This window comes from Pholcus phalangioides, unplaced genomic scaffold, assembly GCF_987345545.1.
Source record: "Pholcus phalangioides strain wild (caught in Gottingen) unplaced genomic scaffold, Ppha-v1.0 ptg000007l_1, whole genome shotgun sequence".
NCBI classification, from domain to species: Eukaryota; Metazoa; Arthropoda; class Arachnida; order Araneae; family Pholcidae; genus Pholcus; species Pholcus phalangioides.
Window position 1 is genome coordinate 39455238 of NW_028301600.1, and position 17712 is coordinate 39472949.

The window sequence follows — 17712 nt, forward strand, 5'->3', positions numbered from 1 at the left end:
TACAAAACTTTTATAGTGTAATCTCGGCCTAAGAAAGACAAATTTAGCTTTCATAAGGTCCGTAAAAGTACCTTTATGATATATGGTCTAAAAGCCTCATCGTTTGTGCAATGATGTTTAAGATGATGAGACAAGAGCCTATAAATAATGTTATAGGATGACTTTAAACTTTAAAAGAATCATTATCTTTGATCATAGGTGTACGCAGAATTTTCTCGGGGCGGGGGGGGGGATTTACGTTTTCCCCTGCAAAATAATACTACAACGTTGTATAATCTCGGCTTGAGCGGGGGTGAGAACACCAACCCCCCCCCCCTCCTTTTGCGTACGCCAATGTCTTTGATTACAATAATGTATTCAACTATCGGTTTTATTGAGAACAACGGCCGTAAAAGCCTTTATTAAACTTCAATAATAATGATCACATTGCAAACAAGTCATACATTCTGCTCTCAAGTGCTTCTCAGAAACAAGTGAATAAAATAGATTATACGAGTAATTTATAGAGTAACAATAAGAGAGATCGTATTATACATATCACAGTGTACAGTCAGGTTTCTCAAATATTTGCCGGAACATCCATAAATATTCACACGTTGACAGAAAATCACCAACAATTATTTTCAATACTTAATTACATGCACACATAACTTTCGTTCAATTTTAGACTCGTGAAATTTATAAATTGATAGATCGTTCATCGCGGCCATGTAAAATTATCTTACACTAAACTACGTCTTTTGATGACGTAAAAGATGAAGTACTAAAACTCTACTCATCCGTATACGTATTTATACTTTCAGACTATTTCTAGCAGATCATCGGTATCTATTGTTAAAAGATCTTGAGATATTTCTTGCGTATTCTGGTCATCTGTAAATAAAAATTCATTAAAAAATGTTGAAAATATTGGCTTCCTTGGCTATATTGAATCAATGCACCTGCATATTATAACATATTAGTAACTATTATTTAGGTGCATTAATGCGAGGTATGAGTTAAAAAAAATAGGCAGATATATAGCTGTAATTTTGGTAACCATACTTCATCAATACAAATACGGGAAAAATTGAATTAGTCCAGCGTTTTTTTTCTCAACCTGTCTTTTCAAGACAGGAATAATTTTTTATCAAATTGGATTAAAAATTTCAAGTCTCGGACAGACATAAAGTACATAATTCTAATTTATTAAAAATTATTCAATTGCATGCAATAAATATTATTAATATTCACATATTCACATAGGTTCAAATAAAATGGTACTCCGTGTGAAAGGGGCCTTAGATGGGTCCCTGCTTTCAGAAAGTTTGAGAAATGCAGGTATAGTAAATATAAGAAAAATTCATGACATCCCAATTGTCACTACAAGAGCAGCCAGCCATTGTTCCTGAAACTGCCAAAATATGCTAACCAAAGCACTTGAAGATTCTCGAACAGCTTTGATGCTAACCGTCACAAAAAAAATTGCCAATCATCGGGAAATAAAGGAATGAACTCCATTCAAATCCAAACCTAAGCAGCAAAATCCAGGAGCAAATCTCTCTGCAGTGACTTAGAATGTAACCATAAAAAATTATTATTATTTGCTATTATAAAGTTATGCAAATTACTTTGCTTACAATGCAAATAGCTAATTCAAGTTTGCTTCTTTGAAAAAAAAAACGAGATAAAACAAGATACTATATATAAATTTATTTATTTTTATCAAAAAGTCGGGTGCCGTGATATATATACATGTAACATGTCATGTGGTCAACCAAATTGGTACCAATGACTTGTTCCATACAGTGAATATGAAAAAACTAATAGGTGAGTTAATCTTACTTTGCCAGTTGAAAAGAGCTCCGATGTAATCTGGTGGTGGTGTTTCCGATAGGCTTCGGAAATATGTTGGATGCGTGGAAAAAAAGTCGTGTTGAGACGCCGTCGAACAGTACATGGATGAGTTTGCATCAAAAGTAATCTTATCATATGATAAACTAGGAAAACCTATCAAAAAACAAAATACTCAATTACATAAGCATGCCAACTAAGTATGAAGATTTTGACGCAGAAAGCATAAAATTGGTTTTAAAAAAACCAAGTGTGTGAACAAAAATGTTACAGATTTGGTCTAAATTTTGTTTATAGATCTTCACAAAAACGGGGAAAAAATCAAGAGGCAAAATTCTATATAATTGCAGTAACCGATCTCACCGAAATTTTTCTTCGATATAACAGAGAAAATCGCGATTTTCACTACTTGACATTTTTTTTTTAGATTGGGGTGGGGGGGGGGGTGCATATACAAGTACTTTATTAATTTTTATATCTCTCCCCGTCCCAATTATTTATCCACGAGCTGTTGTTTGTTGAATCTAATCGAGCCTAGTCACTCTAAGTTGCATTGCTGTTGCTCTGTCTCTGTTCCAATTATTTCAGGTTGAAAAGACTAAGGACTTCCCTATGCAGCTTGCATATCACTGAAGAAAGTCGACAACCAAATTCGTAGTTATCGGTAATGCGAATTATCTATGTTCTCGATGTCAGTAAAGATTACGAACTCAAATGAGTTTCGTTAGAAAAACGGGGCGTTTTTTATCAGGAGGTCGGACGGCAGGGCAACTGTATGACGACCGGTATTTTTATATACCGAACTTTCTCCTATTTTTGGATGAGCGACTTTTTTTTTTTACAAAATGTACTGTTTTATAGATTTACTGTAGAAATTTAGTTTTTCATTTTCCACTGATCGGCTATTTTCTTGGTGATGTCTTCTAATTTTAGCAACAATTGACAATATCGCCACCATTTGGTAGAGATTGGCGACATACCTTATTTTCCCGAATATCCCAAAATTTCTCGTTTTTTTTTCACGATGAAATATTTTAATTCCAATGAATGACGAAAATAAATATGGGAAAGTAGCATAAAGTACTGGCCACATGATGACCCTGATAAGTTTAATCCAGTTGGGGAAGTAAGATCCAGAACATTTTGTTTCAATTACAGCAATTACAGAAAAACTAACAGAAATTTATGCAGTGAAAATATTCGGGGGCGTGGTAGCCCAGGTCGATAAGACACTCGCCCAAAGTACGCGAAGGATGTTTGGAGGTGTCGCGAGTTCTCTCGATACCCGCTTCGTCCTCGTCAGAAAACTTTCCTCACACAGGGGTACAACAGAAACGGCGACGTGACGGCAGAAAAAATTGCTACCGCAGGGAGTCCCCCATCGAGAGGGGTTAGCGCACCAACCTCTCGATGAGTATAAAAAAACAAGCCTGTCGTTTGGAATCGGCAATAAATTGTAGGTCCCGGTCTAATTAGCTCTCGTATGCAAAAAATGACCGGGTGCGACAAAAATGCTCAAAATATTCGTAATCATAAAATTGGTTTACGATTTTCCGGTAGAAATGATAACGATCGTATGCAGTTGATAAGAATGTCATTTCTTCGATCACAATAACTTTAATTTCATTTCTATTCGCAGAACTCTTCTACAACCCGTGCTAATCAGAGTGTTTTCTCTTTTTTTGACGTAAAAACTGTTTTGCAGTTTTGTGTGCATGGAATTTCTGGGAAATAGCAGTTTGTCTCAGAGAAAATCTCTTATTGTTTTATGTCCATATGTACAAAACTTTTGTCTATTTTCCTACAATCAGTTCATTTATGGAAAGGTAGTAGAGAACTACAAGTATGAGGCTACATCGATTACGATCTCCTAGTATAGGATAGCTATATAATTAAATTGACGCTACTTCAAGTTCCATTTTGCTCCATCGGCATGAAGTTTAGTAGATGGGCTAATGAAGTTACGATTAGAAGTATTCTGGAGAAGAAAAAAAAACATTTTTTTGATTAATACAGGGTGATTCTTAATGAAGTTTTCGGTATCCAGATGCTATAAAACAGTGGTCGAAGACACAGACTAAAAACTGTGATCCGTTAGGTTAGTGTTTCTCAAAGTATGCAGCGCCGTTTTAACACATGGGCTCACGTGGGCACTGCCCCACAGCCTCAAGTGTAGACCTCATGAAAATGAGATCTGGTTCAAATTTTCTAGAATAACCATGTTAATTGGTAGTCAGTTATTTCTAACCAGGCAGGGAGGAGGGGCTCAGAAAAATCACTTTGCCCGAGGTCCATGATGCTCTGATATAGGCCCTGGTCGAGGCTCCTTGGGGCGTCGTCAACCTTTGTCAGGGGCGTTACGGTGAGCTGACAATATTGACGTGTGTGACTCTTCGTGCTTTAAAGTGAATCTTTATGAAGGCACAATGAGTAGGTCTAGGGAGCCGCGGTCACAAAAGTTTAAAAACCAGTGCGTTAGGTAGATGTACTCATAAAGTTTGTGCCTCACTACTAATGGAAGTAACGTAGGTGATAGCACGTACCCGCGAAGTATCCCCAAGAGGTACGGGAGTGTATAATAGAGATTAGCGCCGAAAACAATTGTATTGTTTCGTTCCACATAGTACATACTCGAGGAACGAGACAAAAGAGAGAAAGATGCCTCTCAACGCGGTGCGTGACTTGAAAAGTTTGCTTTCATCTCGACCTGCTGATTTTCCCTATCTGCTGATTGGGTCGTTTTTCCCCAATTTTCTCTCTCTCTCCTAAAAAAATAACAGCTTCTGCGGAGGGCTCATCATCATCATCACACCCTTACATTTCAGAACCCCTCCAGTCACATCACACATTTTCTCTATCCTCCTCCTCCTTCACTACGTGCGGGCATCTCTTGCTCCACTCCTATGCGATTTTTTCTTCCTAGTCACAATTGTTATATCGCGAATTTCTTTGTCGCAGTATGTGCGCAGCTTAAAGAAAGTGTTAGCCTTTTTTCATGAAAAAACTGTCTCGGGAGGCTCATTTCTGAAATGTGTCGACTCCCATGTTGCTATTCCTATGGAACCTCTAACGTATAGGGAATGTGCTGGAAAGCAGCCAATCCCCCAGGGAATCCCAGAGGTGGACCCACCGCCACAACCCCATCGTTTCCCAACAGTTCGCACCCATCAGCGATACACGCCGGAACAGCCCCCACAGACAAGAAGAGACCAACCCTCAGCCAAGCCTGAGAAAGGACGAGTCCCCCAGGCCACGCATGCCACCGGCGCCAACCACCAGGAAATGAAACACGGAGGGCCATCTATTGAGCTTAACAAAATACCAAGGCCCTCTCCCCCGAGAGCAGAAGACAAAAGAAACATGGGCAGGCGTGGACTGGCACAAATCTGGGGGTACAATAGAAGCTCTCCTCCGCCATCAGGAAAACGACCATTCAGCTCCCACCTGACCGTCTGCCAGGGAGCAACTCTCTTAACCGCGTCTGCCAAGGAGAGAGTGGCTCCCATCCGATAGACTATCGGAGAGCATCTCACGCTCCCATTCAGCAACTCGCTGGAGCCCATGAAGTTCAAGCTGAATCCTCAGTGATGGTTGCAAAGAATTAAACTTGCAGTAGGGGAGATAAACAGAATTATATAGCGAGAAAAAAAAACTCGGTCCAAAATCTGAGCTGAGGAAAATATTTTAACACGTCTTCGCCACTAGGGAAGCGACAGTTCAGCTTTCACCTATCTGCCCGCGAAGGAGTGGGCAGCTCCCATCTGATGGTCTATCGGAGAGCATCTCTCGTTCCCACTCAGCAACTCGCTGACGAGCACGTGAAGTAGCTCAAATCCCCAGTGACGGCCACAGTCGAAAGAACTTGCAGTAGGGGAATAGAAGCAGAAAATATTTCACATGATCAAGTGATACATCAAAATACAAAATATACAATGCACATTATGAACAACATATAGAGAATATCATGTGCAAAACAGTGTACAACAAACCACAGTCAGGGCCGCAACTGGATACTTTGCCACCCGAGGCAAGCAAGCGTTTTCTCTCCCCTGTGTAATGTAGAAGAAGCAGTTAAAAAGTAAATTCGGCGCCCCCTCTAGTTCAGCGTCCGGAGCTCTAGACCCGCCTACTCCCCCCTAGTTGCAGCTTTGGCCACAGTTGAAAGACCACTGTGGTAACTTTATTTCCTAACTGGATTGAAAATATCGTTGAACAACAGTTACGGATTCAAAACACATTCTCCATTGCAGACAGCCATTTGGATTAACTACGCGACACACTCACTGTTGTCTATGTCACTTTCCTGAGTAACGGGACACAAACTTTATAACTTGAAGAGTGCATCTAACTAACTGGTCGCAGTTGTAGTTCGTGTCTTCAACCGTTACTGTTTTATAGCATCTGGAAATTGTATACTTCATTACGAATCCCCCTGTATATACACAGAAATGCCATGGTATGTTGAACATATTCAGCATTCCACGATTTCAGCAAAAATACAATTTCTGAATACACAAGTTAAGATCAGAATTCTTCTTTGTACCTCTTTAGTTGCCCCCCTCCCGGGCCGCAACTAGAAACAAGAATTTACTCGGTCGACTGGGCAAATATCCATTTTGGTGCCCTTTCTCCGTAGTTTTGAACGAACAAAAGTAAATTTGACGCCCTTCCTGATCCAGTTGGGGCACCAGACCCCTGCCCCCCCCCCCCAGTTGCGGTCTCGAGTCCCTTCCAAAATTTGGTGCCATTCCGCTAGTGAAATTGAGCTACATATCGTTTGGAATGCAGCCAGTTTGATTACAGTCACATAGTGTATGAGTAATTATTGTGCTGTGCGTCACTACTATTGTTGCTACGAGCGGAGGATAAACAACCAATAAGTATATCGGTTACATTCGTGCGAATGTAACCAATCGACTTATTGGTTGTTTTTTTCAAGTTTCGTAAGAGATCTTTCATCAAACTTTTATAGTGTAATCCCGACCTTAGGCATTAATAGCTATCGCAGTTGTCTTAACAATAAAACAATAAAATAAAATTTACTTGATATTGAGTTTGTGAATTGCGAACTCATATCTTGAGGTGGCGAAGGCGGGTAATAGAGATCTTGAGAAGTTTTTTGAAAGGAATGAAAAGGTGGAAGAAGCATCTGGCCTCTCTCCTCCATAAAACCTATACAACAAATATAAACATTTTAACCATTCAGTTTATTTTTGTACTGGCTATACAGAGTTAGTTGACCAGAACTCCATGTCAAACTTTTGAAGAAAGAGGACATCAAAATGAACCATATTCACATTGCAAAACTTGACAGAAAGATATCCAAAAGGTATGAAGGGAAGCGTTGTTCGTCAGCGAGCCAGCTGGGCGATTCGGACTTCCATTCTGGAGACACTCAAATGGATCTCGTTGGGTTAACCCATCATTAGAAACCGTAACACTGTGATGCATTGTAAATTCTAGAGAAATATCTGGATTTGCGGAGGTCAGCAACGTTGTTGATAAATATTTTCATATTTTATTGGCTATTATTATATATTTATCTCTTGTTTTTATTGTTTCTCCCTTTCGTAAAAAGCCTTTTTTCTTTACCGCAATTGACTGAATACATAGCTATCCTATAATAATAACTACAGTATATACAGGATGATTCAGAAAGGATGGGAAAAACTTTAAGAGGTGATAGTACACACCAATACAAACAAATTTTATCAAACAATGCATGGTCTAACATTAAACGCAAACGCGCCAGCGCGTTTCGAAACGGCCGCTCCGCTAACGTTAAAACGGCATTCCTGTTTAAAATTATCGTGAGAAAAAGAACACCATGCATGCAAATATAACCCGAGGAAGAAGAAAAAACCACATGCAAATCTGCGTCACAGTGGATAAAAGGCGCGGACGCCAGCCCTGTGAAGTTATTACAGCGTGCAACCGTTCTAACAGTTGTAACGTACGGGATAATGATGCCCTTTAGTAATACTGAGTCCGCGTTTTTTTTTCACTGTGACGCAGATTTGCATACGGTTTCTTCTTCCCCAAGTTACATTTGCATGCATGGTGCTCTTTTTCTTCCGATAAATTTCAACAGGAATGCCGTTTTAACGTTTGCTGAGCGGCCGTTTCATGTAGACCATGCATTCTTTGATGGCAATTGTTTGTATTGGTGTGTACTATCACCTCTCTTAAAGTTTTTCCCATCATCTTTTCTGAATCACCCTGTATTCATAAATATGTATTCTTTATGTGTTGCAGGCTAACGCAATGTAAACCGGTTTCTGCATCGTAGCACATTCCCGTCGGCAAGGCCAGGGCCTGTTTCTCGCATGAGCAAATAGGGCACGTGCCTAGGGCCCACAAATTTTCAGAGTCCCGAAATGGGCTGCCTTTTGTATATATTTCAGGCACAGCTCACATGCTCCTTCGTTCTGCGTATGCCTCTGCCCCAAAGAAGACTTCATATAAAGAACCCTAAAAATTCATATTTGCCCAGGGCCCGAAATTATGAGGAACAGGCCATGGCCAGGGTCGTAACTAAAAGAGAGCAAGTGATGGTCTCGTGCTCAGGGCGTCGGACTGTGGGGGCAGCGATTTCCATATTTTACCCTTCTTTGACTCCCCCATTCAACATTACGGATGCACCGAAATGCATGCTTGTCTCAGTTGATGGCCTAGGTTGAAGTATCTAGGCAGTTCAAGCATCTAGTTGCTGCCCCCACCGTGGGTTGAAATTAAACTGCATTGAAGAACACCATAGTTGGAGGGGAAATGAGAGGGCTTGCCAATATGTGACACGGAATCGTGATTCTTGCCATGAGATCCATTTCAAAGTGTTTCGTACGCCGCGGCTCTGAAGATCTACAGAAAGGAAGTCCCACGTGCCCCCCTGAGCTAGCAAGCATTGCGTTTTAGAGCCTTCGGGTGACGTTTCAGAGGTCATACTTTCCGATGTGAAAAAGAAAAAAGTGACCAAGATCTACTTACTTTCATTTTTCTCGAATACTGGTTGCTCCATACTAGTGTTACAAAACTGTAACTCGGTATTGTCGAAATCAATGAATGAGGGCTCCTGAGCATATTTTGCCTCGTCCTAATTAAAAGCACGATGAAAATTCATAATGAATAATGATGAAAATGAAATCACAACTAGTGGATATCATAGCTTTGGAATCGACTTCAGTACAAAATTTTCATTGTTGCAATTACTCACCATAGGTGGCTTTTTCCTAGGTCTTCCCCTGCGTTTTACAATCTCTATACATAAATAAGGAAAAAATTAAATTATCAATATGAACTGGATGTTATAAGTATACGCTATCAAATGAGTATTAAGCCTTAAATGCTCAATTTTTGTTTCTAGCTTATAATTTTTTTCATAGTTGATGACACTTACATAAAAAGCCTGAAAAATCATTAAAAAATCTATCTGAAATTGCACTGCTTATACATGGCCTTAAAGTTGCCGTATAGAGCCTCAGAAATCACCCGTAAAATAGATGTGTTTTGAAGTAATATTACATTCCAAATATATAATTATCTTCTTTGTGACTCAAACGATAGAAGGAAAAAAATCGGGTTGCTAAAACTTCAAGTTTAAAAAAATATGCTAACAAAACATTTTAACAAATTAGCGAAATCACAGCGCTCTGAAACAAATAAAGCGTTTTTGTCGTTAATTGGGACATCTACCAGCCAATTCAAATAATGAAATGGAAAAAAAAGAACCTCAGCTTATGTGCAAAGTCGATTCCGAATTTTTATCTTCAAAATGGCTGCCGTAATGAACGTCCAAAAGACCTTTTGCATGTATGCAAAGCTACCCATTTAAGGGTTAAATATGATAACCGGATGCAGATTTTTGTTTAAAAATGCAAAAAATAAAATCAAGGGGAAAAACTAATTTTTTCTTTTAATTATCTCTACATATATAAAATGACAAATATATGTTATGACTAATGTGCAAATTACATAATGGAATAGAAAATAATCATAGTTTCACAATCAACTCACTTCCTGAACCTTGATCATTCAAAGAATGCGCAGGGTTTGGAGGTTGCGATGTCGCTGCTTGGTTTTCTTGAGCCTTTGTGGACATTTTAGAGAGTTCCTTAAATTAATTGAAATGCAAATTTAGTTTTATTTCTCGATCATGTCAGCACTATAATATAATATACTGATAAAAAAAGATTGAAAGCAATAAATAATTTTTGCTAAAAAGTACCTTGCAGGAATGCTTTGTCTTTACTCTGGTGGTAACTATCTTCTTGGCTGTAAAATAAAGTAAGAAATTTTTTTTAATACCAACTTTTAAAATCTCTCGAAATTAACAATCATCAACTGCTCCCGTCAGCTCTAGAGGGTTTTCTAACAAACACTCAAGTGGTTATTAAAAAAAAAGTTAGATTCCATTTTTTAGTTTTGGCTTGATGTCTGTAGCATAATTTTGACATTCAGGTAACTTTACCTGCTTGAGCTAGATGAGTTTCGGGGAGCAACATCCAATATCGGAAGCGTTTCGTACGCTTTTCTTTTAATTCGATCAACTCTCTCCTGCTGTTTAAGGCGCATCGGAATGTAGATTTGAGTTTTTTATAGTCATCTTTCCTATCGACGTATTTTCCTATTAGACAAAAAAAATATCTTAATTTGTTTCTGACTGAAAATTCATTCATTGCAAGAGATCTTCAATCAAAAGTACGTTATTAAGAGACGATACTGCGTATATACCCTATTTCTGTTATCAAGCTTCTGTCATTGTCAAGGTATCAATATATTGTTCAATAAAAATATTCGATACCTCAAGTATGGCTTCAACATCTTTGAGTGGGAATACTATGTCAGAATTAAAACACCAGCACTCATTTCTGGATTTTTTAGCAATTTTATAGTGTCAAAAATGGAAAATGTACGTCAAGTTGATCCCCCAGTCATTGCCAATTTCAATCTCTCCATTTGGTGGGCCATGCCCCCAAGACAAACAATGTTTATAGATGAACTTCAACTGTTGCAATTATTTTTATGAACTTTAACTTTAATATCTTGAATTAATAAAATTAGCATGATGCTATAATTTCAAATCTGCCTGAGATACAGTCACAGAAAAGTAAAAATTAATATAGGCCTAATTACTTGTTCCATATAAATAAAACAGGTTTCTCTAACGCTATAGTTCACACGACGATTACGACATGAATATATGAATTCCAAAAATTCTCCAACGTCGATATTTTTATTGCACTACGAATGAAAATTTTTACAGCTTTTAATACTGGGGATCCCCGGAAAAGTTCTCGGTCAACAAGAGGGTTCTGGGAACACTACTTGAAAAACCTATGAAATAGTTTTAAGAATTGTAATAACTGAGATAGATACCTTTATATTTTGCCCATCCAGCTGGAACTGCAACGCATCCAGGGCTCCAATGGTTGGCAGACTTATGTGACCATGGTACTTGGAAAATTTTCTTTTTCTTATTGTACCAACGGAAATCCTTGAATGATTTCTGATCCAGACTGAATATAATCCATGGAATCAATAGTTTCTGTTCACTTTCTTCCTCTTCTTCTTTCCCTTTGTTTTCTGGCACGTTTTGCTCCCAATGGTCACCAAACATCTTGAATAAAATGTGAATAATTACCTAATTACTTTTTGTCGAAACGTATATGTATATATATATATGACCACGTATAAAATATTGCTGATTGTGTATCTGGAGGAGGAGCTTATATATATATATGTTTGGGAAAAAGATGACTCGTTGCCTCTTTTCCGTAGTGAATAATACGACCTCCACAGTATCATAACTGATGTTGCAAGACGGGCTGGAATTTTTCAGATATAATTGCTATTCCAATTAAAGATGAATATTATCTGAAGAATGCAAAAAAAAAAAAGTTTGTGGTTCGAAAGGAAGATATCAAAAACGAAGACATTGACAAAACATTGTGACTTGAAAGTTTCTATAGTTCACGTGATATTTTTAATGTTCTATGATGACCAATAAAACTACAAAGTCCAATGGAGCAATATATACAGTGGATCCCGATGAAAAATGTCCCACTTACAACATTTTCCCGCTTAGTACGACTTATTTTTATAGTCTCAACCTCTCAACTTTCACCAATACTCATCGAGATTTCTCTGCCCATCACGTTTTCCCATGATGGTTTTTCGAAAAAGTTATAAGTGGAATCGAATGCAATAGTGAAACGATGGAATTATAGGATTGTAGCTTTCTATTATCAATCTGAAATTTGAGCAACACAAGCAACGAAGGATCATCCAAAGCAATGTTTTTCTAACTTCTTTTGCTGTGGTGGCTCCGCCGAGCTTCTGAAGGCTGCACGCACTTTCCAAATTTCTAAACTCTGCACGTACCTTATCGGAGTTTCTGAAATCTGTTCGAGTCTCGTCCCCCTCAAGCTTCTAAAATCTGCACGCACTTGCATGCCCTATCTCCATCGAAGTGATATGTAAACAAAGGTTATTAATGAGTAATTTTTTGCAACTTTGATTGTTCCTCATTTTCCCCTGGGAAGCTTCATCCCCGCTCCAGGAAGGCGTTTCTCCCGAATTTGAAGACTACTGGTCCACTATCTGAAAAAATTGGTTATCAACAAAATCGAGGATGATAAATTACCTCAACCATTTGTAAAAATGCATTATTATATGTATTATAACATTTATTCACTTTAGTAACGTGGTTTTTTCTTGTGTACATCAAAGCGTAAGACTGGGAACTATAATTTGTTTCGTATTTCGTAAAGACCACTTTGATGACGTGAGTATCGTTTATGAGCGTGGGAGCTTCAGAATGAATCGATCAAACAGTACGAACATGTTACATGTTAAAAATGAATAACTCGGCATCCTAAGGGGTCACCGCACCAACCTCCGTTTCGACTACAGAATAAAGATAACATAATATGTTATCATCTGTGAGTTCGACATCTGGGCTCGAATTTTAGAAGTTGCATGGAAGAATGACCATTCAGCATTGACTTCAAAGTGTAGATACCTGTCTAATTATATAGCTAAAGATATAGCCTTCGAGTGAATGAAATGACCATGATGTGGTGAAGATGATCAATTATGTCGAGGACCATTTCTCGTGGTCGATAGATCTGTAGGCCTATATCATCGTAATGATATAATTCCTCGAACATCACTTTCTTAAAAAACAAACATGTAGGTAGCATAGTAGGCCATGATTTTTTAGGGTCTTTTATGTCTCTGAGCAGTCAGATATTATACGCCCCCATGCGCAATCCACTTTCACGGAGTTTCGAACGTAATAGACTTCATTGTTTTTTTAAACTAAAAATTCGTCATCCCTTAAAATCTTGTCACTCGGTACACATATCTAAATACGGCTATAGGCATAGGACACCTTGAAGTCCCGTATTTTTCTGATTCTAAAGATAAAAAACTGTTTTTGATGACGCGAGAAAAAGATTCAGCAATTGATAAAACATAAATGACACAATGACTCGTGATGACAGCTGCTGGTATTGAGTAATTGCAATTATTTGGCAGACTTTCAAGAATAAAATTAATATCGCCCAACATACATATGCTTACCACATTTCTCAACTATAACGAAAAACTTTATATGTTCAAACTTTTCCACGTGGGAGAATTAACAGCGGTCAAATTTCATTAATCTGAATTATACAGTGTTATATCGGACCATTGGAAGAATATAGGATATATGTATACAATTGTCGAGATTAACCCAGGTTTCTTGTAGTCCAATACACATTTAAATGCGAAATGACTCACGAAAGAAAGAATCATGTTACTGTTAAATTTCAATAATATTTAATCAAAAAATCATGAAAAACGGTTCATATTATACATTTCGTTCGTTCCAAAATCAAATAATAAACAAAAACATTACGATACAAAAATCTGCATATTGCACAGACAGAATACTACATGTTCAATTAAAATATTTTAAATTTGATGTTGGAAGAAATAAATTTCCTTTAAACTCTCTTTTATGTTTAGTTTCACCATCTCCCCTGATAATTTCCGCTTAATTTGGGTTTTAGTTGAATCTCCATAATTTTAATTAAAAATGTGATAAGAATTTCCTTTCTACCTTTTTCTCCATTCAAATTTGTCACGGATGATTCCAAAGTTCGATGGAAAAATGTAATGCCTACAAACGCACTTTTTTTCTACATCATTTTTTTTTTTTTTGATTCCTTGATTCCACTACTCAATCTGTTCGTTATTATTATTATTTTTTAATTCTAAAAGTAAAGTCTTAAGGGGCAATAACCCTCTTTTCCCATTGGTAATTCGGTTTCAAAAAGGATCCTTCTATTGGGTGATGAGAATTACGTGTATGCAGAGAGAGATTAATATTAAAATTCACACCATTGGTCAATTCCACCCCCATGATCTACGATGCTTTGGCAATGCATTTGAGAGGAAACGTTTTGTTTGTGGGTGGTTTGTACAAAAGGAAAAGAAAGAAAAGAAGAGTGGGAGCAAAAAGAAACGGGTCAGAAAACGACAAATATTTCCACGGAAGGGATGCGTAAAAGGAGTGTTGAATGATGGATGAAACAGAAGTATTGTGCATGTTTTGTACTTTAAAAAGGCTAAAGGCTTTTTATTATTATTATTATCCTCCCTCTCCCTCTATATTATTATTATTATTATTATTATACTGGACAGAATTGTCTGCATTGAATGATTCTGTAGCTATCGACGCACAAGTCCTTTCGGCCAAACATCGTTCATTACAGGCAAAGGATCATTACCGTAATTTTCTCACTAGAATCCACGACGGCAGGGACGTACGCAGGATTGACCTTTGCAGGGGGCACAAAAGGCTTGGGGGAAGCACAAAAAATATTTTTCCGATAAAATTCGAAGTTATCACTCGTCAAAAAACATTTAAATATTAACAGAAATTGGTTAAAATACGAAATAAAAGGTATTTTCTTTCGATATTTTAATTTTTTGGGTCCGCTTCGGTGGTGGCACCCCCCCCCCCCACACCTCTGAACGGCGGTGTATTATTCAGACATGCAAAATTCGCTACTTGAGGGAAAAATTTCCCGATAGTCTACATATGGGAAATTTCTGTTAATTATCCGTAACACCACCTATGACATCTTAACCCATTGAGTGGCACTAACGAGATATCTCGTCTCCTTAAAATCCTCTTATTTTATCATTGACAAGTCAAAATATTTTGTAAAGTTGATTTCTCAATGAAACACTTTTCCCTATACCCTTTAGTTTGCACCTGCTGAAAATCAGAAGAAAGCCTACTTCAGTGGTTCTCAGCCTTTTTTGACTCGTATAGCCCTTTTCAACCTATAACAGCGGAGTACCGTAGACCCCTTTTTTATTTATTTATAAAATTTACTGATTCCTTTTATTGTCCTGGAGCGGCCGCGGAGGCGTTGGAAAGTGCCCATGGAGCCCTAAGGGCTCCGCTTATCAAAGGTTTAGAACCCCTGGTCTATTTCATTAGAAACGATATAGCATTTTGAAGAAAGGTTCGGGGTTTCTGATGTGCCGCATAAGGGTTAAGGAATGGATGGGGATGTAGGTCACATTTTTCAACTCTTCAAGTGGCATTGACAAGATATCTCGCCTCCTTAAAAGCCTCTTATTTTAGCATTGACGAGTCCAGATATTTTGTAATGTTAATTTCTCAATGTGGAAACACATTTCCCGAAATTCCTTACTTTGCACCTACTGAAAATCGGAAGGAAACATATTCATTGAAAAAGATATTGCATTTTGAAGAGGGTTTAGTGATGTCTGCTGTACCGCTTAAAATGATAAAAAATGTTGATGCCCCTACGGTCACATTTATACGCTATCTCATATCTTAACAAAATTATTTCTGAAATATTTTTTTTATTACAACCTCTTCCAGAAAAAAAAAAAGCTGTAGAGAGATAATGCACAGCGGACAGCGGCCTATAATTCGCACTAAGAAATTCGTGTTTTTAACGTATAATCCGCATGAAATAACGGTGCATGCAAGTACCACATATTTATGTAGATGTAAGAATGAGAATGTGTAAAAATATTATTTTATAGAGGAAATAATAAACAACATGTATAAATTAATTAGATATCATATATATATATTCTCGTTAATATTTTAAATTCATTTAAGGCATTTTTTTCAATATTTTGAGAAAAAGAAATAAGCTCCATAAAAAGAAGTATTATTGTCCAGCTTTCTGTAAGTACAAACGTAGCTATACCATATTTAATTTTTCCAAGATTCAAATATCAAAATTTAAAACGAATTTTATTTAAAAATTTATATTGAGACTTTTTAAGAAAAATGTTTTATTACACTAAAAGTTTTTAGACCCTTTTGTGCAGTGTCGCAACTAGGGAGAGGAGGCGGATCTTGTGCCCCAGTGCCGTACCAGAGAGGGCACCAATTTCACCCTTCAACACGTCCTTCAACATTACAAGGGGGCGCCAAAATGCCTGCTTGCCCAGGCTGACCAGGCATCTACTTGCGGCCCTGATTTTGTGATGTAACCATGACCAACACATCCTGGAGAAGAACCCCTAGGCTGGGATCTTTTGCGGCCCCCACCAGACCAGACTTTCACGGGCCCCCTTCATGATGAATTTATACCGTGGGAAAACAAAAAATGATGAGAATCGTCCCGGACCCCAGGGCTAGAATCCTGTCAGCCCCACCCTTGGGGGGGGGGCAGTGATATAGCACACAGGACATGACTGAGAAATGTGCACAAACCGTGGAATCAAGTCCCAGAAACACATATCTATTCCAAAAATAACTTTCTATTAATAATCTAAATATACATTATATTGCTCAATATCATTCGCGTTATTAAAAAATTGAGTTATTATAGTTTTATTATCAGGGTTATTATTTATGAATTTACGATTCACCGTCGAATCATAATACCGATTTATATAATAGAAAATATTGCTCAAAAAAGGAATTTGGAAAAGAAGTTGCTAATTAACCACAAAAAATTAATATCAGTAATAAATAATCGAGGTGAAATGAATAATTAATAAAAAATAACTGACCTTAAAGAATTACGAAACAATCCTAATTTTATCTGAACGTTTCGCTTCCAGAGTTTGTTAATATACTGATCTTTTTATCTTAAGAGCTCGAGAAATTGAAAAGAGCGCTTATCTGCTCTACGAGGAAGTTTTGATGCGACGAGTTCCTATTGGTTGAACGTAAACCAATCAGAAGCTTCAAATTGTTATTTTCCATCTACGGAGGCGTGGCAAATGAGTCATTACGCGAAAACATTGCATCTCGGAGTAAAGAAGCGCGTATTGCAATGGCTTGTTTATCCCTGTGCATCCCCGTGCGAGGAGCTCGACGCAGGTACCTAAATAAATAAATAAAAAGAATTATACAATAACAAATAAAGGAGAATAAAAGTGTCACGAGGTGAAATAAAAACGACAGCCATACACTCGTGTGGGAAACCCTAACCGGAAAAACTTCTAAAAGGAAGGAAGGAAGAAAAAACACCAATAAAAAATTAGTAATACGAAGGAGAAATATAAAATTAAAGCTAATAAGAATGATTATTGATATAGAATACCTTCGATGAAATTTTATTCCTTCTCATTTTTTTTATACTCGGGGGAAAAAAATTCACATGAAGTTCCTAATATTCAAAATACTAAGACGATGTTTCCTACTTACGTTGAAATCTTTTTTTTCTTCTCAGAAAGAAATAAAGTCGACCTTGAAGAAAGTTTTCAACGCCGACTTGCTTGTCACTTGACCATTTGACTTCTTTCTTCCTTCTTAAATTCATTGTATTTTGTTTCACCTCATAAGAAACAATTATGAGAAGCTGACAGACTGCTTCTTTTTTTTTTTCT

At 37.4% G+C, this 17712-nt stretch overlaps 1 protein-coding gene across 2 annotated transcripts; it reads right to left on the reverse strand.

Annotated features, from left to right (window-relative positions):
- Positions 1 to 375: 375 nt before the first annotated feature.
- LOC149085263 (uncharacterized) lies at positions 376 to 17015 on the reverse strand. Of its 2 annotated transcripts, XM_089233173.1 has the most exons (10): positions 16891 to 17015; positions 11206 to 11446; positions 10298 to 10453; positions 10055 to 10101; positions 9844 to 9940; positions 9044 to 9087; positions 8818 to 8923; positions 6877 to 7005; positions 1825 to 1989; positions 376 to 873 (listed from the first exon to the last, which is right to left on the reverse strand). In XM_089233173.1, exons 2-10 carry the CDS (start codon positions 11444 to 11446, stop codon positions 800 to 802), a joined length of 1059 nt encoding a protein of 352 aa, XP_089089299.1. In that variant the 5' UTR covers positions 16891 to 17015; the 3' UTR covers positions 376 to 799. The 2 variants fall into 2 exon arrangements, with proteins under 2 accessions (XP_089089299.1, XP_089089300.1); XM_089233174.1 differs by lacking the exon at positions 6877 to 7005.
- Between the last annotated feature and the right edge of the window lie 697 nt (positions 17016 to 17712).